Source organism: Salvelinus fontinalis, chromosome 5, assembly GCF_029448725.1.
Source record: "Salvelinus fontinalis isolate EN_2023a chromosome 5, ASM2944872v1, whole genome shotgun sequence".
In the NCBI taxonomy this organism is placed as follows: domain Eukaryota; kingdom Metazoa; phylum Chordata; class Actinopteri; order Salmoniformes; family Salmonidae; genus Salvelinus; species Salvelinus fontinalis.
The window spans coordinates 49,941,449-49,964,245 of record NC_074669.1 but is presented as its reverse complement, the minus strand read 5'-3'; the positions used below and the strand labels follow the sequence as shown (position 1 = coordinate 49,964,245).

The window sequence follows — 22,797 nt, the reverse complement described above, 5'->3', positions numbered from 1 at the left end:
CCAACGCAGAACATTTATGACCATTTCAATGGTAGTCATAATGGTTGACTTTTATCCGTGTGTCCCAACGTGCCTCGCTGGCGAGTTACTCATCTGCCAAAAATGTGTAGCGCCCAACACCTACGTTTATTTGATCCCAACACAAAAACACTTTTCCAGCTCGTCTGAAAGGGGAAGATATCATGTGTACTAACACAGTCATTCATGTAGACATTGTTCAGTTGAAGTAGCTGAACCATTTTGGAAGCCTTTTTTCTATATATAAAATGGAACCCTTTTCATCCAGGAGGGGTTCTCCAAAACAGTCTCCAAGGGAAATAAAACGGCTTTAAGAGGGTTCTTTGTGGGCAAAATGGTTTTACCTAGAATCATAACGGGTTGTTCTACAGGGACAAAACTGAAGAAGCCTTTTTTTGTACCAAGCTGCTGACTTTGACTCACACAGTATACAAAACATTAACATAATGTTTGAACACTAAAACATTTCCATGACATAGACTGACCAGGTAAAAGCCTTGATCCCTTATTAATGTCACTTGCTAAATTCACTTCAAATCAGTGTGGAGGGGAGGAGACAGCTTAAATAAGGATTTTTAAACCTTGACAATTCAGACATGGATTGTGTGTGTGCCATTCAGAGGGTGAATGGACAAGACACAAAATGCAAGTGCCTTTGAACAGGGTTTGGTAGTAGGTGCCAGGCGCACCAGTTTGTGTCAAGAACTGCAACCCTGCTGGGTTTTTCACGCTCAACAGTTTCCTGTGTATCAAGAATGGTCCACCACCCAAAGGACATCCAGCCAACTTGACACAACTGTGGGAAACATTGGAGTCAACATGGGCCAGCATCCCTGTGGAACTCAATATTAGTGTTCCTAATGTTTGGTTTACTCAGTAAAAAACGAAACACCCTTTTTCACAACCCTGATAACTTCAGATCTTCGTTGTAAAGGGTTTAAACTTGTTTCCCATGCTTGTTCAATGAACCATAAACAATTAATGAACATGCATCCGTGGAATTGTGGTTGACACTAACAGCTTACAGACGGTAGGCAATTAAGGTTACAGTTATGAAAACTTAGGACACTAAAGAGGCCTTTCTACTGACTCTGAAAAACACCAAAAGAAAGATGCCCAGTGTCCCTGCTCATCAGCATGAACGTGCCTTAGGCATTTTGCAAGGAGGCATAAGGACTGCAGATGTGGCCATGGCAATAAATTGCAATGTCCGCACTGTGAGACGCCTAAGACATTTACATTTACATTTAAGTCATTTAGCAGACGCTCTTATCCAGAGCGACTTACAATTACATACATTCATACTTTTTTTTTTTGTACTGGCCCCCCGTGGGAATCGAACCCACAACCCTGGCGTTGCAAGCGCCATGCTCTACCAACTGAGCTACACGGGGCCTAAGACAGCGCACAGGGAGACAGGAAGGACAGCTGATCGTCCTCGCAGTGGCAGACCACGTGTAACACCACCTGCACAGGATTGGTACATCCGAACATCACACCTGCGGGACAGGTACAGGGTGGCAACAACAACTGCCTGAGTTACACCAGGAACGCACAATCCCTCCATCAGTGCTCAGACTGTCCGCAGTAGGGTGAGAGAGGCTGGACTGAGGGCTTGTAGGCAGGTCCTCACCGGCAACAATGTCACCTATGGGCACAAACCCACCGTTGCTGGACCAGACAGGACTGGCAAAAAGTGATCTTTACTGACGAGTCACGGTTTTGTCTCACCAGGGGTGATGGTCGGATTCACGTTTATCGTCGAAGGAATGAGCGTTACATCAAGGCCTGTACTCTGGAGCGGGATCGATTTGGAGGTGGAGGGTCCGTCATGGTCTGGGGCGGTGTGTCACAGCATCATCGGACTGAGCTTGTTGTCATTACAGGCAATCTCAACACTGTGCGTTACAGGGAAGACATCCTCCTCCCTCATCTGGTACCCTTCCTGAAGGCTCATCCTGACATGACCCTCCAGCATGACAATGCCACCAGTCATACTGCTCGTTCTGTGCGTGATTTCCTGCAAGACAGGAGTTTCAGTGTTCTTCCATGGCCAGCGAAGAGCCCGGATCTCAATCCCATTGAGCACGTCTGGGACCTGTTGGATCAGAGGGTGAGGGCTAGGGCCATTCCCACCAGAAATGTCCGGGAACTTGCAGGTGCCTTGGTGGAAGAGTGGGGTAACATCTCACAGCAAGAACTGGCAAACCGGGTGCAGTCCATGAGGAGGAGATGCACTGCAGATACTGACTGTTACTTTGATTTTCACCCCCCCTGTGTTCAGGGACACATTATTCAATTTCTGTTAGTCACATGTCTGTGGAACTTGTTCAGTTGATGTCTCAGTTGTTGAATCTTGTTATGTTCATACAAATACTTACACATGTTAAGTTTGCTGAAATAAACTCAGTTGACAGTGAGAGGACTTCTTTTTTTTTGCTGAGTTTATGTAGATATTGTTGAAATAGAATTTGAGCATTGTACAGATGTGTAGATCTAGTTGAAGTAGAAGCTGGACAGGGCCATAGCTCTTGGCTAGTGTTCATCTGATTATTATCCCCCCCTTAGCCTGAGAGTTGACTGTGTCACAGCTGCCTGAACCGCCATACTGAAACAATTTTACCTCTATAATGGGGGCATTTCATAAATTACACTCAGGAAGCATTATCTATATGACTCTCTGGAACTTTAATGAGATGAATACATTTTAGATGTCAAAGTATGCGGAGGGATTACTGCTAACGAGCTCATTAGTACGTGTGGTCCATGTGGACTTCAGTACATATCCTGGACTATACGTTGATTCTCTGTTGGGGGTCCCGTGGTGGGCTCTACGTGATAAGTAAAGAGTAGAAGTTCTAGTGGAACAGCCTTGTTGATCTCACGAAGCATCGGTCTAACTGTCACTCAGACCATGAATCATGTCCATACAGTACACTGTGGATCTATAATAGATCATCACTGCAGGTCTAAGATACATCTATGATAGATTGGCACTTGCCGACCACTATGGCTGCGTTCACACAGGCAGCCCAATTCTGATCTTTCTTACACTAATTGGTCTTCTGGCCAATCAGATCAGATCTTTTTCATAGCTGATCTGATTGGTCAGACGTGAGAAACTTAAAGTGCTTAAAGGATTGTTTTATTTTTTAAATGTTTTTTTATTTACTTTTAAATGTATGATACAGTATGTACCCATTGTTTTTTAAATATTTTTTTAAAGAAAATAACTTGGAAATGCCTCATGAGCTAAGTTCAACAGTCTTACTCCATCAGAACCCATAATATAAGATTGTTTTAATACATTGTTTGTAAACAATGTATTTGTAAACAAACACTGTATAACCTTAAAACATAGCTGAAACTATCATTTTGATTTCATGGATGGACATTCTTTTCATCCATAGCTCTGCCAGCGGTTTCATTTCTCGAGCCACATCCTTCAGCTCTTTACCAAAACAGTGGTGTGGTGACAACTTACTTGTTTGAACTGCAGATTGCCGCTTTAATGACAAGCATTTGTAACTGCTGAATTTTAAACGTCAATCGGCTTTAACAACACCCCTTAGTTGTGATATATTCACAATATTGTTTAAGCACTGTTTAACTAGTATCTTTGAACATTAAGTCTTTGTCAAAACTTACACCCTTCATAAAAGCCCTTCTCGAAAGCCATCAACAATTCTTCTGGTACCGTGATTAGAACAGAATGGTGTATCATAATGATGAAAGAGATTGGCTTACATTTTTTCACTGACACTAATCCCAGCTACTATAATTAGAAATATGTCACTAACAACCAAATTACAGTAAACATAGTCCTGACTAGTGAACTCCTTCCCAAATAGCAAACCTTTAAAAAAAAATTGGCGTAAACTGCAGACGGGAAAAAAAGAGCTTTCCGATCAAGGAATAGCGACTTTGATGTGAAAACATGAAAGAGAAATCTTGTTTTACATTCGAGCGAGCCCGATGGTCCAAGCCCCCTTCACACCGCAAGGGACTTTATTGACGCTCGATGAATTGATTCCTCAAAGGCTTCCAGTGGGGTTTGGGTTTCTCTTGAACCCGAGGAAACATTCCCTCACTAATGGCTTGTGACAGTAGTCCGGCCTGCGATTCTCAATAAAAAAATGTAAAGAGACGGTGGGAGGGATGGAGAGGGGAGGAAAAGAGAGGAAGGACGGGTTTCCAGCCTACAGATGAGCGAGTCGCTCCAACAAAGCTGCGTCTCATTTTGACACAGAGTCGTAATGAGAACCTGCTGGTACTTGTTCTGGGGAGATGTGGCCCCTTTAAGCGCAGGTCTAGGAACAGCTTCCCTGATTCCTGACTATAACCTCTAACCATAAAGTAGTCAAACTCCAGACTGACCTGAGATCTATGCTTTGTTAGGGAGCATCTCCCTTGGCTATGGAGGACAAATATGGGCCAACACAGATTGTGCTGATTTGTATGACACCGTTATGCTCTGTTTGGTGTTCTTGGTTGCAGGGTACACCGCTTTACATCACCCTTGTGGTTTTGTGGAACATTGCAATGTTGGTGACACACTGTACTTGGCACAGGGGAGCCCGACAGTTGTGGTTGGAGGTGTGGGGATCACACTAAGAATCTTTTAAAAGGCTCTCTTGAAAATGACCTCTCTTTTACTTGAGGCTTTATACATTTGAGTAAAATGTAAGAGCAGATGCTCTTATCCAGAGCAATTTACAGGAGCAATTAGGGTTAAGTGCCTTGCTCAAGAGGACATCCACAGTTTTTTCACCTAGTCGGCTCAGGGATTCAAACCAGTGACATTTCGATTACTGGCCCAACACTCTTAACTGCTAGGCTAAATTATTAAAACCCAACCACAGTGTGCTTTTCCTTTCGCCTAGGCCATTTCACTCTGACATGGGCTTTGTCTCTGGTGCTTTTAAAGAGGTTCAGGATGATGTACAGGCAGTGTGTGGTGTTCTGTGCACAGTGGTGTGTATTCATAGGGGGGCAAAGGAAACCAAGCTTCCCACCAAAAATTGAGCTAGAAAAAAAGAAAACACATATAAAATAATGTATCTTTCGTGTCTCTGTGTTTTATAATTTTCCTTCAATTCCCAAGAATTCTCTCGCCGGAGAAAGCATCCGAGCGAGCGAAACAGCGCCCCTCTGTCTCTGTATGTCTAGACTCTATCTGATGCTGTCTGGACAAAAAGAGTATGACATTGTTGCTGTCCGTAGAATTGAATGCAAGGGAAGCCAGCGAGCATTTGGTCTCCCTTGATAATTAAAAAAAATTAGATGATAGTTTAGCTCAACGTTGATTGGCTGAGCGAGCTCAACTGTGAATGGTCCTAGTGTAACGGATGTGAAATGGCTAGCTAGTTAGCGGGTACGCGCTAGTAGCGTTTCAATCAGTTACGTCACTTGCTCTGAAACCTATTAGTAGTGTTGCCCCTTGCTCTGCAAGGGCCGTGGCCTTTGTGGAGCGATGGGTAACGATGCTTCGTGGGCGACCGTTGTTGATGTGTGCAGAGGGTCCCTGGTTCGCGCCCGTGTCGGGGCGAGGGGACGGTTTAAAGTTATACTGTTACATTGGTGCCGTGACCCGGATCACTGGTTGCTGCGGAAAAGGAGGAGGTTGAAAGGGGGGTGAGTGTAACGGATGTGAAATGGCTAGCTAGTTAGCGGGTACGCGCTAGTAGCGTTTCAATCAGTTACGTCACTTGCTCTGAAACCTATTAGTAGTATTGCCCCTTGCTCTGCAAGGGCCGCGGCTTTTGTGGAGCGATGGGTAACGACGCTTCGTGGGTGTCAGTTGTTGATGTGTGCAGAGGGTCCCTGGTTCGCGCCCGTGTCGGGGCGAGGGGACGGTTTAAAGTTATACTGTTACACTAGCGGACCAAAAAAAAAAGTTTAAAGGGAAGACAGTTTGGATTTGGCTTCACATCAATGACATCAAAAGCAAATTGTCAAAAAACGTGAATCGTTGCATCTCGTGGTTTCGTTGTCCTCCGGTAGCTAGCTATCTAGATAAAATTGTCCCTTTCCTAAATTAGCGATGGATGGAGATAACGATTTGGTTTTAATTAATTTTCCGTACTGGCCAGTGATTATATAACTGCGATATAACTGTGCCCCTAATGTTAACTAGCAGACTCATTGTTATCCATGAAGGACATAGACTAGCGAGCAAGCATTTTAGCCAGGTAGCCTAGGAGGACAACAAATACTAGGAGTGTAACGTTACTGTACGACCAAGTCACAGACCGTTTCGGTAACATGAAGGAGAGGATGGCATTGCCGTTTCTCTACAAGTAGGGTGAGTCAACATGTTTTTTCTACTTGCACACACACACACACACACACACACACACACACACACACACACACACACACACACACACACACACACACACACACACACACACACACACACACACACACACACACACACACACACATCAGTACCATGGAAAGCCACATATTTAGCTTGGACTAAATATTTTTTTGTATCTTTTAGTTGTCACTGTATAAGACTAAGCATAGGTGATTTGATCCTTTTAATCTTCAAGTTAAAATGGTGCTGGTGTTTTCTTAGCGACTTGCGGTAACGCTCTGTGGTTCGAAGTCAATAGTAGTTAGAAAATGACAAACATTTAACTTGCTTGACCATGCTGTAGGTTATGCAACTGTTTGTTACATCCAATAGGCTTTGTGGACTTCACTGGACAGATGCTGCTCTCTGGTTTTGTGATGAAACAAAGGTGTGGTTGAATTTATTCTGCCACTGTATCTTCTTATTGTCTCGGCCTTAGGCCTACAGTATATATCACGGTGGCAAGGCATATGACCTAATAGGTTATAGAGAAAACAACGCAATTATCACAACACATACAGGTTGTAATATGGCTTTTTTGTTCTGGCTTCCCCAGTGATTTTATCCACTCCCCGTGGGCCTGTGAAGCCTCAACGCATTCTATGCCCCTTAGCTTTCCCATTGAATGGGTCCACAACCATTCTCTGGGCCCGTATTCACAAAGCTTCTTAGAGTAGGAGTACACTGATCTAGAATCAGTTTTCCCTTTCAGATCATAATGGATAAGATTATATGGACAGGGGGGGACCTAATCCTAGGTCAGCGCCCCTACTCTGAGATGCTTTGTAAATACAGGCCCTGGTGTAGTGAGAAGTAAAGACTCCCCAGTATAAGCCGTACTCCCGTTTGTAGCCTTTAGATCACCTCGGTAGCCCAACAGAGGTGATTGTCACTTGAACTATCAAACCTTGGGTTTAAACAGTGTTTAAATAGCTGGGCTCGCTGCGTGGCTTAGCCTCAGGACCCTGAGGTTCAAGGGAAGCCCAGTAGTGGGTTAATAGGGCTTTAGTGAGTAAATACGACCTCACAGGTGTCTCCGCAGAAGCTTTTTGTGGAATTTGCACGCTACGAAGAGGAGCGAGTTTGAAGGGAGAAGCGTTGCCCCATAAAAGCATAACACTGGGGGCACCACTGGACTCCACTGGGGTGTAGCTAAGTTACTCTCGGGGACGTGCGCAGTTGACACTCAGCGAGGAGCGGTCTAAATGTTATTGGAGGATGGTTCAAATGGATGTGCCTATAGTCAGTTTCACATTGTCCCAACACACAATTGCCTTGCTTTGACAGCAAATTCATATGTTTATGCATTCTAAATGTGCTCTAGGTGATCTGCCTTCCTGAAATGTGGGCGTAATAGGTACAATTATTTGTTACAAATCCATACAAGCCTCTATAAAGATAAAGAGATTAAATGTGTGACTCAGTAGAAGGTATGCCATCTGCTCATGATTCATGAAATTTCATGAAGATTCATGAAAGTTAAAGTATTTTATCATGGCTTGAGAACAATAAAACACCTAATTTAAGGGAATGGGAAAATGCTCAGCTATTAATTTGGACTGAAAGACAGTTTACTCATGCCAAACACTCCTAGTCGTTTATATTATATTATATAAGTTCTGTCTTGTTTTACCACAGAATAAAAATCCCAAACGTTAGGCATTTTCCCAACGTAACCATCCTCTTTATCCCTTCCTGCTGAAAAATTGGCACACTTAAAGCTATAAACTTTAATGATGGGTTTAATTCAGACACTGTAAACTACTCTCTTGTTTTCAATTGACTTCCATTCTCCTCCCTCTTTTGCCATTTACTTATATCAACTTCTAGGGCGAACGAAGCGACTGCTGTACAGACCTGGTTTTACCTTCAAATACTATATGCATTTGCTTGAGCCGACTGGAGTGCCACTGTGCCAGGTGGGTGGGATTTGAACCCAGATCTGCTGCTGAGTGGTGCTGGAAGGGGGTCTCGAGAAGTGAGTCGAGATTGCGAGACCACAGCAAAATACATATTGCACTTCCTGTCCCAGAAGAAATCTTTAGCGAGGAATCATGTTCATTGCTTTTTCCATCCAAAGGTGGTGAGGGGGGGGGGGGTCAATTCTTGGCTTGTTTGTCATGGATGGCACACGGCTAAAAAGCTTTATGGGCCTCGTAAAACAGCTTTAGGACGTTTGATAGATTACTCATAGAATTCTTCCCTCTGATTCTTTTTTCAATGTAGTATAATGTTTTCTATGGTAAAAACCCATATAGTACTTGCACATAGGTTGTGTACACTTAGGCCTATTATAGCCTACATACTGCATTATTGTCATGGTAGGTAACATGTCAACTACAAGGCAATAACATCTTTGTGGGACATAGAAGGGAAGTTACAAATCCAATTTGTGCAATATGTTACAATTTCTTGTGCTTTAAGGTCCCTGAGTGCATCTTTAACATATCATACAAATTGCAAAATTCATAAAGTATCACACGAAATGGATGACGTAGTACACAATTGATGACATGATACACAAAAAAATGGGGACCCGTTTTTGACCGTGAGCATCATTTTCAAAACTACCGACTGAAATTCTACAAAATTTGAGAGAACACATTTTTGTTGCTTTTATAAAATGTAAAATTCACTAGAACAATGCACATGCTTCCTTATGTTCTTATTGTGTGTAGCTGAAAATCAACATTCTTCTCCGAGTACTAGCTTTCTAGTAAGGAAATGGAGGCTGACCATGTCAACTCCAGCGCTCCCTTTTTACCCATTGATCTAGTTATACTTGTCGGAGCAAAGACTCCTGCGAGCATGAACAACATCAACCTTGAAGATAAAGCTCTCACCATCCTTTTCTTTCTCTTTTTTCCCCAAGGAGAAAGTAGGGCAGGATGTCAAGGCTGAGAAGAACCATTGGGCTGTCTGAGCAGACTCCAGCCCAGGGGGTGTTGAGTGGGATGGGAGCCAGGCTAGAGCTGCAGCCAAGGGGGAGATAAAGTTTCACCCCTGGGTCCAATGCGCCAAGCTCTGGTTCTCACACTGGACTATATTTCACCATGTGGTGTATAAACCTGAGGAATGGGCCAGAAGGTTTAAACCCTGGTAATGATGATAAATTAACACATGGATGAATTGAGTTGTGGCACTTTCAACATAGCTCTCCTAACTCCATACTTACTCCCTAAAGACAAGCTGTAGCTTATGGGTTTTAATTAGTTAATGTATTACTATTGTTTCTGGCAGCTGACTCAAAACGCATAGGAGACTGGAAAGCCTAAATTAAGTGATATAGCTCTACCTAGTAAAGAAAAGTGCAAGACATCGTTTTGTAGCATGTGTGAGGTATTTCTCCCATTCTGCTGGCTTCAATTGCAAATAGGTGTGCTTGGTAGTGAAATAACTTAACATGTAGAGCATATTTTGCTAATTTAAGAAATGAAGAACATTGTACATTAGAAAATATCTCAGTGCACTGCCAGCACTGCCTGACACCGAGGAGTGAAACTGGACCAATGGATGAGATTACTTCGCGCCCTTGACTCCTCCCAAACATGACCACAAGAAAACCCCATGTTAAACTACTACATATTCAGAACATTGTCAGTGGTCCTCTACTGATGCTGAAGAACACCTGAATGAAGGCATTGCAGCTTGACGTTTCGATTTAAAAAAAAAAATACTATTTAGCTAACAACTATGAATTGTTACATTCTGTCCATAATATGGGCGATAACATTACCTGCGTGCATGGCCATCCACGGATTATACAATTTCGGTCAACCCGAGTTATTCTACAAAAAGAATAACTGCAAACCCATCCCGGCCAATCTTCTCCTGTGTCATGACATCGAATACACCGAGATGCGCCTCCCGAATCTTCTCGGGCACGAGACCATGAACGAGGTTTTGCAGCAAGCCTCTTCCTGGATTCCACTGGTCCAGAAGCAGTGTCACCCCGACACGAGGAAGTTTCTTTGCTCTCTCTTTGCACCGGTGTGTCTGGACGATTTGGACGAGACTATCCAGCCGTGCAGGTCGTTGTGCGAGAGCGTCAAAGACGGTTGCGCGCCGGTGATGTCCGCATTCGGGTTCCCGTGGCCAGATATGCTTGACTGCGAGCGCTTCCCGCCCGACAATGACCTGTGTATCCCTCCAGCGGGCATCGATCATTTCATGCCAGTCACCAAAGAAGGTAAGGTATTGGCATAATCCGGCTAGACACTTAAGTTTTTCACAGAATAAACCTCAAAATCGATGATCATTTATTGTAAAACCTGTTTAACTTCCAGTTCTAAAAAGAAAATACAGGGCTTTATTATGGCAACATAACAAAAAGTACAAGGTTTATCTGATATTTACAAAGTACTATATAAAGCAATATTTTACACACACACTACAGCTGCATTTTGTTGGCATTCACTCCCAAAAATATACTGATCAAATAAATAAAATCAAGGCAAAATATGTCTTAGCCTACAATAAATAACATGCAACTACTTTAAACGGGAAACAGCCAATGATACATTTGATGTAGGCGCCTAATGAGATCTAATGGAGTCATTTAATACAACGTAATAGCCCAATAGCCATGTTCCTGGAGCTCCATTCCCTCCTGGATTTTCACAAGAGTGAACGTCAGGTTAATAGTGGGGAGTCTTGTGGAATCTCCTCCTTTTGGGCAGGACCGGAGTTTACTGGGTTGTTCCCTTAATAGGGGGATGTGTAAACTCCACCGGTTACTCCTGACATCACTCTCAACAGTGGAACGTGAGAAAGAATGCATTGAATAGCTTCACTATTTAAACGGTAATATGCTGCGTTAGGTTACAGTCGATAGAACACCTGTTTGAATTTACAGTGGGAGTATAATACATCTGCTCTCGTTTCTCCTGTAGTGCCCAGAGTGTGTGACGCCTGCAAGGAAAAGGAGGAAAACGACAATGAGATAGTTGACAACCTGTGCAAAAATGACTTCGGTAAGTTCTATTCCTGAATTCTAAGTAAATCCACTCTTGTCTTGCTTTATAGATATACAAAAGTTGGCTACCTACAGTAGGCTTATTAGCACTCGGTTTCAAGTCCAACAAATCCAAACGTGCACCTCTCCCTTTCACCCCTGGCTGCTTTGCGTAGCCCTGAAGATCAAGGTAAAGGAGATCTCCTACATGAACGGCGACACCAAGATCGTGCCCGAGACCAAGAGCAAGACCATCTACAAGCTGAGCGGCGTGACTGAGCGCGACCTGCGCAAGACGGTGCTCTGGCTCAAAGATGGCCTGCAGTGCGTGTGCGACGAGATGAACGACATCAACGCCTCCTACCTGGTCATGGGCCAGAAGATGGATGGCCACCTGGTGATCACCTCGCTCAAGCGCTGGCAGCGGGGCCAGCGCGAGTTCAAGAGGATCTCGCGCAGCATCCGCAAGCTGCAGTGCTGAGCGACGCAAGACTCAAGATCAGATGAGTCTTATCTAAACTCTAGGAGCCGGATCTGGTCTGATCCGGATGCAACTAGTTCTGTCAGAATTGTTAAACGTCCAGTTTATAGTACCATGTGTTTAGCACTGCCGTAGGCTACTTTTCAACAATTGCATGGTTTATTAGGATCTCATTTGAGCCATCAAAATAGTTCTTAAGACAAAACAAATCACATACACATTACAGTAAAATCAAAGACTAACAGGTGCGTCTGTTGTAGGCCTAGTACACAGTCCCACCTGTAATGTTGTCTGCATTTTTCAGTGTTTCTGAAAAGATTAAATCATTAGTTACCAGTCATTTTTTTCATGATTTAAATGCAGTCTGTTAGGCTCCACTTATCCAGACTTGATGATGAGGCTGGATACATTTAGTGCATAGGCCTATCATTAGGTGAGAGGAGAGGTGTGGTTTCTGTGTGCATGGTGTGGTATTTTTCAGATGTATTCTTTAAGATGATGATAGCGAGACTAAGGTATGTAATGAAATACAATGTAATGTGCTTTTTTTTTTTTTTAGTATTATTTTTCTCAAGCAACGAGAGATAGCTGGCTATATTCTCTGCCTTTTTTAGATACTACTTCCAATGCACCCCTGGCGTTGGAAGTTCAACGGGCCAAAGCAAGGCCCATATCATTGCAGTGACGACGATCAATTATTTGACCCTCTGCAGTCAATGGACGGTCAACTTTTTGTACATGAGCCTCAATACTGCACTGTTCCTATTTCCACCACAATTATTGATTTATGAAATATGTTTCTGTTTCAAGCTTTTTTTACGTAAGTTCCTTTGACATGCCATTTCAGTTTCAACTTTTTTACGACATTTATTCTCACTATGACAGCGTGTCTTAGGTATGTTAACTAAGTATATCAGGATTGTATATTAGTGGTCGATTTGTGTTTTCATTTCTTGGGGTGAATGCAAAAAAAAAATTGCAGCTGTAGTGTGTATGTGTGTGTAAAATATTGCTTTATATAGTACTCTGTAAATATTAGATAAACCTTGTATTCTTGTACATAGTTTTTGGGAGACAGCAGAAGTCGAGACAAGTGTGAATTCAGATGGTGATAACTTTTTTAAAATTACAACACTAAACATATATTTGTATAATATTAATCTGAGAAGTGTAATTCTTATAAATGATCTGTTACTGCATCTTTTAGTCCCTCTTAATTAAAGAAAACAATTCAAGGAACCTTAAAGTACAAATCAATGGCATGTTTATTAGGTTTGTAACAGATATGAAGTGAAGACCGGAGTCCCAGACGCAACCTCTTCAGAACCATTCCAGACCAAGACCCAACTTCTTGACAACCAGAGCTAGATTCAGCTTATTGACACTATGACAAGATCTGTTGAAATGTGGAAAAACAAGACCCAGACCAACCCTCTTAAAGTATCCATCTTCCTAAACATTAGCATGCCAATACGGCCTCCACATTTAAAACAAGGTGCCAGGGCAAGAGATGGTACTCAGTAGTCTCATTTATACCTGGTGCTACTGTAACATGTGTCCTTTGCCCTGATTTTGTCCTCCACATCCTGATTATGCCCACATTTGTAGACCGGTGTGGATGATCAAAAAACACATTGTGATCTGATCTTCCTGACCACCTGCAGAGGTAGCAGAGCACGCATTGTGTCTGGATACCTCACAAGTGTAGACAGATCTGGACTATAAAAACATTTAAATCATCATTATCCGCCCTCTAAAGTTAACAGGTGGCACCATTGTCTTAAAATGAATACATTCATATTATTTTGAAACAATATCTGTCAAATAATTTGCATACAGAGAGGGATCAAAAAATCTGGGCACAATGCAGAGAAAGTGGACTGATAAAATACATTTTAATGCCAAAGTATAGATGTGTGAAATTGTGACTGGATCATCTTGATCAGATGAAGAAAACCACATGTGAGCACCGGGTGATGTTCTGTATCTTGACCACATCATGAGCTGAGACCACAAGCCAAGACCCAGACCAAACCAAAACTTTGGGCACTGAGGCCCTGACCAAAATATCTCTTAGGTTAAAATGTATCCAGTAATGAAGAGCTCACTTGAGTAATAGCACCATCTGCTGGATATATTTCAAAAGAATACAGCTTGTACTGCATTCCTACATTTATTTTCAAACTAATTATTAACGAACAGGGACAATGTGATGGTTATGCGGATTTTAGTGTTACCACTATCAATTTATATTTGATAGTGGTATATTTTCACAATGTGACCCATGTGGGGATCAAATTCATATTAATAAGAGTTAGGGAAATGAGTATTCAGTTTAGAGAAGGGAATGGTTTAATACAAATACTGAATACTGAATCATGCATATCCCGAAAGAAGGAAATGATCTCACTACAATAGATGTTAATAGAAAGTTAGCAAAACTATATCTTACTACCTTGGAAAGGAAAATACCTATCTATTTGTGGAAAAATCACCCCGATTAACTTTTTTGCCAAATCTCCCAGTTTACCTATTTGCTTATGGCCCTGCCTACCCCTAACAACTTGTTTTTAAAAAGTTATACGAGCAAAAAATATTCCATTTAATTTGGAATGGCAAGTCAGCCAAGATTAAACAGTCCTATTGATATAAAGTGCATTCGGAAAGTATTAAGACACCTAGACTATTTCCACATTTTGTTACGTTACAGCCGCATTTTAAAATGTATTAAATACATTTTTTCCTCATCAATCTACACACAATACCACATAATGACAAAGCGAAAACAAGTTTGACATTTTTACAAATGTATTACAAATAAACAGAAATACCTTATTTTCTTAAGTATTCAGACCCTTTGCTATGAGACTCCAAATTGAGTTTAGGTGCATCCTGTTTCCATTGATCATCTTTGATGTTTCTACAACTTGATTGGAGTCCACTTGTGGTTAATTCAATTGATTGGAAAGGCAAACACCTGTCTATATAAGGTCCCACAGTTGACAGTGCATGTCAGAGCAAAACCCAAGCCATTGTCTGAGGTCTGGGGAAGGGTACCAAAAAATGTCTGCAGCATTGAAGGTCCACAAGAAAGCAGTGGCCTCCCTCATTCTTAAATGGGAGAAGTTTGGAACCAACAAGACTCTTCCTAGAGCTGGCCGCCCAGCCAAACTGAGCAATCGGGGGAGAAGGGCATTGGTCAGGGAGGTGACCAAGAACCCAATGGTCACTCTGAAAGAGCTCCAGAGTTCCTCTGTGGAGATGGAAGAACCTACCAGAAGGATCTGCATCTCTGCAGCAGTCCACTAATCAGGCCTTTATGGTAGAGCGGCCAGACGGAAGCCACTCATCAGTAAAAGGCACATGACAGCCCGCTTAGTGTTTGCCGATAAGGCACCTAAAGGACTCTCAGACTATGAGAAACAATGGAGAGACCTGAAAATAGCTATGCAGCGGCGCTCACCATCCAATCTGACAGAGCTTGAGAGGATTTGCAGACAAAGGAATGGAAGAAACTCCCCAAATACAGGTGTGCCAAGCTTGTAGCATCATAGCCAAGAAGACTCAAGGCTGTAATCACTGCCAAAGGTGCTTCCACAAAGTACTGAGTAAAGGGTATGAATACTTATGTAAATGTCATATCAGTTTTTTATTTTATTTCTAAAAACCTGTTTTTGCTTTGTCATTAAGGGGTATTGTGTGTAGATTGAGGGAATTCAAAAAAGATATATTTTTACAATGAGGCTGTAACGTAACAAAATGTGGAAAAAGTCAAGGGGTCTGAATACTTTCCGAATGCACTGTAATGAATATGAATTCGGAGGACAAAAATGATTAAATATTAAAGTATTAGACCTATCAAAGGCTTCAGTTATACAAAAACTATACCTAAATCCAAACTGGTTCTCTAGCAGATTAGTATGAATGGCTCACTCAGTGTTCAAGAAGGGCCTTTTCCCTTTCATTCAGATTACAACCTCTCATTTTCGGTTATTTGAAAATGAAATCTCCAAAATATTGCGATTTCTAAAACAAGTCATAGAAAGTTGGTTGCAATTTCAGTTTAATCCACCAGAAAAGACAGAACAAATATTACAATAAATATACAAAATAAAATAAAAAACTGGATTTGTAATTTGTTTTACAGTATAATCTTTGTAAATTATATCATACATAGGACTGGCGGAGTTGTCACACAAGCAGCTAACAAAACTATTGAAATGTCTGCTCTATCCAAAATTACAACAAACTAATTGCAGAATTTCAGTAAAAATGGAAGAGGCAAGTGGATGGGGGAGAAAGTAAGGAACTTGTCTGTCAGCCCTGTATTAAAGACCAAAACAGGTTAAAGAAAATTATAAATCATTTCATTTAAGGACCAAAACATTGACAGCTGTGCCTTCTTTCAACCAGTAGAATGTTTGTGTGTATATATATACAGTTGAAGTTGGAGTCATTAAAACTCGTTTTTCAACCACTCCACAAATTTATTGTTAACAAACTATAGTTTTGGCAAGTCGGTTAGGACACCTACTTTGTGCATGACACAGGTCATTTTTCCAATAATTGTTAAGACAGATTATTTCACTTATAATTCACTGTATCACAATTCCAATGGGTCAGAAGTTTACATATAATCAGTTGGCTGTGCCTTTAAACAGCTTGGAAAATTCCAGAAAATGATGTCATGGCTTTAGAAGCTTCTGATAGGCTAATTGACATCATCTGAGTCAATTGGAGGTGTACCTGTGGATGTCTATCAAGGCCTACCTTCAAACTCAGTGCCTCTTTGCTTGACATCATGGGAAAATCAAAAGAAATCAGACAAGACCTCAGAAAAACAATTGTAGATCTCCACAAGCCTGGTTCATCCTTGGGAGCAATTTCCAAACGCCTGAAGGTACCACGTTCATCTGTACAAACAATAGTACGCAAGTATAAACACCATGGGTCCACGCAGCCGTCATACCGCTCAGGAAGTAGACGCGTTCTGTCTCCTAGAGATTAACGTACTTTGGTGCGAAAAGTGCAAATCAATCCCAGAACAACAGCAAAGGACCTTGTGAAGATCTTGGAGGAAACAGGTACAAAAGTATCTATATCCAGAGTAAAACAAGTCCTATATCGACATAACCTGAAAGGCCGCTCAAGGAAGAAGTCACTGCTCCAAAACCGCCATAAAAAGCCAGATTACGGTTTGCAACTGCACAGGTGGACAAAGATCGTACTTTCTGGCGAAATGTCCTCTGGTCTGATGAACCAAAAATAAAACTGTTTGGCCATAATAACCATCGTTATGTTTGGAGGAAAAAGGGGGAGGCTTGTAAGCCGAAGAACACCATCCCAACCGTGAAGCACGGGGGTGGCAGCATCATGTTGTGGGGGTGCTTTGCTGCAGGAGGGACTGGTGCACTTCACAAAATAGATGGCATCATGAGGTGGGGAAATTATGTGGATATATTGAAGTAACATCTCAAGACATCAGTCAGGAAATTAATGCTTGGATGCAAATCGGTCTTCTAAGTGGACAATGACCCCAAGCATACTTCCAAAGTTGTGGCAAAATGGCTTAAGGACAACAAACTCAAGGTATTGGAGTGGCCATCACAAAGCCCTGACCTCAATACTATAGAACAGTTGTGGGCAGAACTGAAAAAGTGTGTGCGAGCAAGGAGGCCTACAAACCTGACTCAGTTACATCAGCTCTGTCAGGAGGAATGGGACAAAATTCACCCAACTTATTGTGGGAAGCTTGTGGAAGGCTACCTGAAATGTTTGATCCAAGTGAAACAATTTAAAGGCAATGCTACCAAATACTAATTGAGTGTATGTTAACTTCTGGCCCACTAGGAATGTGATGAAAGAACTAAAAGCTGAAATAAATAATTCTCTCTACTATTATTCTGACAGTTCACATTCTTAAAATAAAGTGGTGATCCTAACTGACCTAAAACAGGGAACTTTTACTAGGATTAAAATTCAGGAATTGTGAAAAACTGAGTTTCAATGTATTTGGCTAAGGTGTATGTAAACTTACGACTTCAACTGTATATATATATATATATATATATATATATATATATATATATATATATATATATATATATATACACACTGCTCAAAAAATAAAGGGAACACTAAAATAACACATCCTAGATCTGAATGAATGAAATATTCTTATTAAATACTTTTTTCTTTACATAGTTGAATATGCTGACAACAAAATCACACAAAAATGATCAATGGAAATCAAATTTATCAAACCATGGAGGTCTGGATTTGGAGTCACACTCAAAATTAAAGTGGAAAACCACTCTACAGGCTGATCCAACTTTGATGTAATGTCCTTAAAACAAGTCAAAATGAGGCTCAGTAGTGTGTGTGGCCTCCACGTGCCTGTATGACCTCCCTACAATGCCTGGGCATGCTCCTGATGAGGTGGCGGATGGTCTCCTGAGGGATCTCCTCCCAGACCTGGACTAAAGCATCCGCAAACTCCTGGACAGTCTGTGGTGCAACGTGGTGTTGGTGGATGGAGCGAGACATGATGTCCCAGATGTGCTCAATTGGATTCAGGTCTGGGGAACGGGCGGGCGAGTCCATAGCATCAATGCCTTCCTCTTGCAGGAACTGCTGACACACTCCAGCCACATGAGGTCTAGCATTGTCTTGCATTAGGAGGAACCCAGGGCCAACCGCGCCAGCATATGGTCTCACAAGGGGTCTGAGGATCGCATCTCGGTACCTAATGGCAGTCAGGCTACCTCTGGCGAGCACATGGAGGGCTGTGCGGCCCCCCAAAGAAATGCCACCCCACACCATGACTGACCCACCGCCAAACCGGTCATGCTGGAGGATGTTGCAGGCAGCAGAACGTTCTCCACGGCGTCTCCAGACTCTGTCACGTCTGTCACATGTGCTAAGTGTGAACCTGCTTTCATCTGTGAAGAACCAGTGGTGAATTTGCCAATCTTGGTGTTCTCTGGCAAATGCCAAACGTCCTGCACGGTGTTGGGCTGTAAGCACAACCCCCACCTGTGGACGTCGGGCCCTCATACCACCCTCATGGAGTCTGTTTCTGACCGTTTGAGCAGACACATGCACATTTGTGGCCTGCTGGAGGTCATTTTGCAGGGCTCTGGCAGTGCTCCACCTGCTCCTCCTTGCACAAAGGCGGAGGTAGCGGTCCTGCTGCTGGGTTGTTGCCCTCCTACGGCCTCCTCCACGTCTCCTGATGTACTGGCCTGTCTCCTGGTAGCGCCTCCATGCTCTGGACACTACGCTGACAGACACAGCAAACCTTCTTGCCACAGCTCGCATTGATGTGCCATCCTGGATGAGCTGCACTACCTGAGCCACTTGTGTGGGTTGTAGACTCCGTCTCATGCTACCACTAGAGTGAAAGCACCGCCAGCATTCAAAAGTGACCAAAACATCAGCCAGGAAGCATAGGAACTAAGAAGTGGTCTGTGGCCACCACCTGCAGAACCACTCCTTTATTGGGGGTGTCTTGCTAATTGCCTATAATTTCCATCTTTTGCACAACAGCATGTGAAATTTATTGTCAATCAGTGTTGCTTCCTAAGTGGACAGTTTGATTTCACAGAAGTGTGATTGACTTGGAGTTACATTGTGTTGTTTAAGTGTTCCCTTTATTTTTTTGAGCAGTGTATATATATACAGTGGGGAGAACAAGTATTTGATACACTACTGATTTTGCAGGTTTTCCTACTTACAAAGCATGTAGAGGTCTGTATTTTTTTTAATCATAGGTACACTTCAACTGTGAGAGACGGAATCTAAAACAAAAATCCAGAAAATCACATTGTATGATTTTTAAGTAATTAATTTGCATTTTATTGCATGACATAAGTATTTGATCACCTACCAACCAGTAAGAATTCTGTCTCTCTAACCTGTTAGTTTATCTTTAAGAAGCCCTCCTGTTCTCCACTCATTACCTGTATTAACTGCACCTGTTTGAACTCGTTACCTGTATAAAAGACACCTGTCCACACACTCAATCAAACAGAATCAAACCTCTCCACAATGGCCAAGACCAGAGAGCTGTGTAAGGACATCAGGGATAAAATTGTAGACCTGCACAAGGCTGGGATGGGCTACAGGACAATAGGCAAGCAGCTTGGTGAGAAGGCAACAACTGTTGGCGCAATTATTAGAAAATGGAAGAAGGGGCCTCCCGGGTGGCGCAGTGGTCTAGAGCACTGCATCGCAGTGCTAACTGCGCCACCAGAGTCTCTGGGTTCGACCCCAGGCTCTGTCGCAGCCGGCCGCGACCGGGAGGTCCGTGGGGCGACGCACAATTGGGCTAGCGTCGTCCGGGTAAGGGAGGGTTTGGCCAGTAGGGATTTCCTTGTCTCATCGCACTCCAGCGACTCCTGTGGCGGGCTGGGCGCAGTGCGTGCTAACCAAGGGGGCCGGGTGCACGGTGTTTCCTCCGACACATTGGTGCGGCTGGCTTCCGGGTTGGAGGCGCGCTGTGTTAAAGAAGCAGTGCGGCTTGGTTGGGTTGTGCTTCGGAGGACGCATGACTTTCGACCTTCGTCTCTCCCGAGCCCGTACGGGAGTTGTAGCGATGAGACAAGATAGTAATTACTAGCGATTGGATACCACGAAAATTGGGGAGAAAAGGGGATAAAAAAAAAATTAAAAAAAATAAAACAAATTGGAAGAAGTTCAAGATGACGGTCAATCACCCTCGGTCTGGGGCTCCATGCAAGATCTCACCTCGTGGGGCATCAATGATCATGAGGAAGGTGAGGGATCAGCCCAGAACTACACGGCAGGACCTGGTCAATGACCTGAAGAGAGCTGGGACCACAGTCTCAAAGAAAACCATTAGTAACACACTACGCTGTCATGGATTAAAATCTTGCAGCGCACGCAAGGTCCCCCTGCTTAAGCCAGCGCATGTCCAGGCCCGTCTGAAGTTTGCAAATGACAATCTGGATGATACAGAGGAGGAATGGGAGAAGGTCATGTGGTCTGATGAGACAAAAATAGAGCTTTTTGGTCTAAACTCCACTCGCCGTGTTTGGAGGAAGAAGAAGGATGAGTACAACCCCAAGAACACCATCCCAACCGTGAAGCATGGAGGTGGACACATCATTCTTTGGGGATGCTTTTCTGCAAAGGGGACAGGACGACTGCACCGTATTGAGGGGAGGATGGATGGGGCCATGTATCGCGAGATCTTGGCCAACAACCTCCTTCCCTCAGTAAGAGCATTGAAGATGGGTCGTGGCTGGGTCTTCCAGCATGACAACGACCCGAAACACACAGCCAGGGCAACTAAGCAGTGGCTCCGTAAGAAGCATCTCAAGGTCCTGGAGTGGCCTAGCCAGTCTCCAGACCTGAACCCAATAGAAAATCTTTGGAGGGAGCTGAAAGTCCTTATTGCCCAGCGACAGCCCCGAAACCTGAAGGATCTGGAGAAGGTCTGTATGGAGGAGTGGGCCAAAATCCCTGCTGCAGTGTGTGCAAACCTGGTCAAGAACTACAGGAAACATATGATCTCTGTAATTGCAAACAAAGGTTTCTGTACCAAATATTAAGTTCTGCTTTTCTGATGTATCAAATACTTATGTCATGCAATAAAATGCAAATTAATTACTTAAAAATCATACAACGTGATTTTCTGGGTTTTTGTTTTAGATTCCGTACCTATGATAAAAATTACAGACCTCTACATGCTTTGTTAGTAGGAAAACCTGCAAAATGGTGTATCAAATACTTGTTCTCCCTACTGTATATATATGGGGGATACAAACATCCCAGTTCTGCAGATTTTGCTGCAAAGAGACAATCGTTAGATCACTTCTTTGGTACTGCCCAGATGAAGGATGTTCAGGAATGGTTGAAGAACTGCAATTTACCTGGAGCTAACTCTGCAAATACCACTGCTGGGTGATTTAACAAGTCATATTCAATCGATCAAAATAATATAATAAAATAATACTCAGCCAATTTTTTTTGCTTTATTTACAATCTGTAGAAACTGTGAGAATAGAAAAGTTCAGAACTTTTATGAAACAGCACAGTTTAAAAATATATGGCAAATAGAAATCAAAACTGAATGGTGTTCAGAGATAGATGGGAGGGGGTGAAGGGAGCGCTGAAGGGTGGGACTAAAAAGAAAAAAACAAGATGACTAATGTAAAATGTGTCCATAAAATGTATAGAGTGTGTATCAGCAGGAAGTTAAAGCCTACGTAGTGTTGTCCATTAGTCGCCTCCAATTAGGGGAGAGATGGTGACAGCCGATAGGAAGGTGGTCAGAGAACTGGAAGTGTGGTGCCAGGACAACAATCTCAGTGTGAGAAATACAAAGGAGCTGATCGTGGACTACAGGAAACGTCAGAGGGGCTGTAGTGGAGCGGGTCGAGAGTTTCAAGTTCTTTGGTGTCCACATCACCAACGATCTACATGGTCCAAACACACCAAGACAGTCGTGAAGAGGGCACGACAAAACCTTTTGACCCCTCATGGGTCCCCCAGATCCTCAAAAATGTCTACAGCTGCTCCATCGAGAGCATCGTGACCGGTTGCATCACCGCCTGGTATGGCAACTGCTTGGGTATGGCAACTGCTCGGCATCTGACCGTAAGGCGCTACAGAGGGTAGTGCGTACGGCCCAGTACATCACTGGGGCCAAACTTCCTGCAATCCAGGACCTATATAATAGGCGGAGTCAGAGGAAAGCACATAAAATTGTCAGAGACTCCAGTCACCCAAGTCAGACTGTTTTCTCTGCTACCACACGTCAAGTGGTACCGAAGGACCAAAAGGTTCGTTAACAGCTTCTACCCCCAAGCCATAAGACTGCGGAACAATTCATCAAATGGCCACCAGACTATAACATTAACCCCCCCCCCATTTGTTTTGTACACTGCTGCTACTCGCTGTTTATCTATGCATAGTCACTTCACCCCTACCTATAAGTACACATTTCCTCTAACCTGT

The 22,797-nt window shown here is 42.9% G+C and overlaps 1 protein-coding gene and 1 non-coding gene across 2 annotated transcripts; one reads left to right on the top strand and one right to left on the bottom strand.

The window, feature by feature from the left end:
* Positions 1 to 1,338: 1,338 nt before the first annotated feature.
* Positions 1,339 to 1,414, bottom strand: trnaa-ugc (transfer RNA alanine (anticodon UGC)). Its single transcript has one exon. It is a non-coding gene; the product is annotated as a tRNA-Ala (tRNA).
* Positions 1,415 to 8,520: 7,106 nt separating this feature from the next.
* On the top strand, positions 8,521 to 13,053 carry LOC129855784 (secreted frizzled-related protein 2-like). The gene is made up of 3 exons (XM_055923807.1): positions 8,521 to 10,568; positions 11,272 to 11,352; positions 11,510 to 13,053. The coding sequence occupies exons 1-3, from the start codon at positions 10,073 to 10,075 to the stop codon at positions 11,812 to 11,814; spliced, it is 882 nt and encodes a 293-aa protein (XP_055779782.1). The 5' UTR covers positions 8,521 to 10,072; the 3' UTR covers positions 11,815 to 13,053.
* The last annotated feature ends 9,744 nt before the right edge of the window (positions 13,054 to 22,797 follow it).

Bases quoted from the DNA above. Each gene is read 5' to 3' on its own strand.
- LOC129855784 (XM_055923807.1), top strand. From the start codon at position 10,073: ATGAATTGTTACATTCTGTCCATAATATGGGCGATAACATTACCTGCG. The intron at 10,569-11,271 runs GTAAGGTATTGG...TTTCTCCTGTAG, and splicing joins CATGCCAGTCACCAAAGAAG to TGCCCAGAGTGTGTGACGCC. The intron at 11,353-11,509 runs GTAAGTTCTATT...TGCTTTGCGTAG, and splicing joins CCTGTGCAAAAATGACTTCG to CCCTGAAGATCAAGGTAAAG.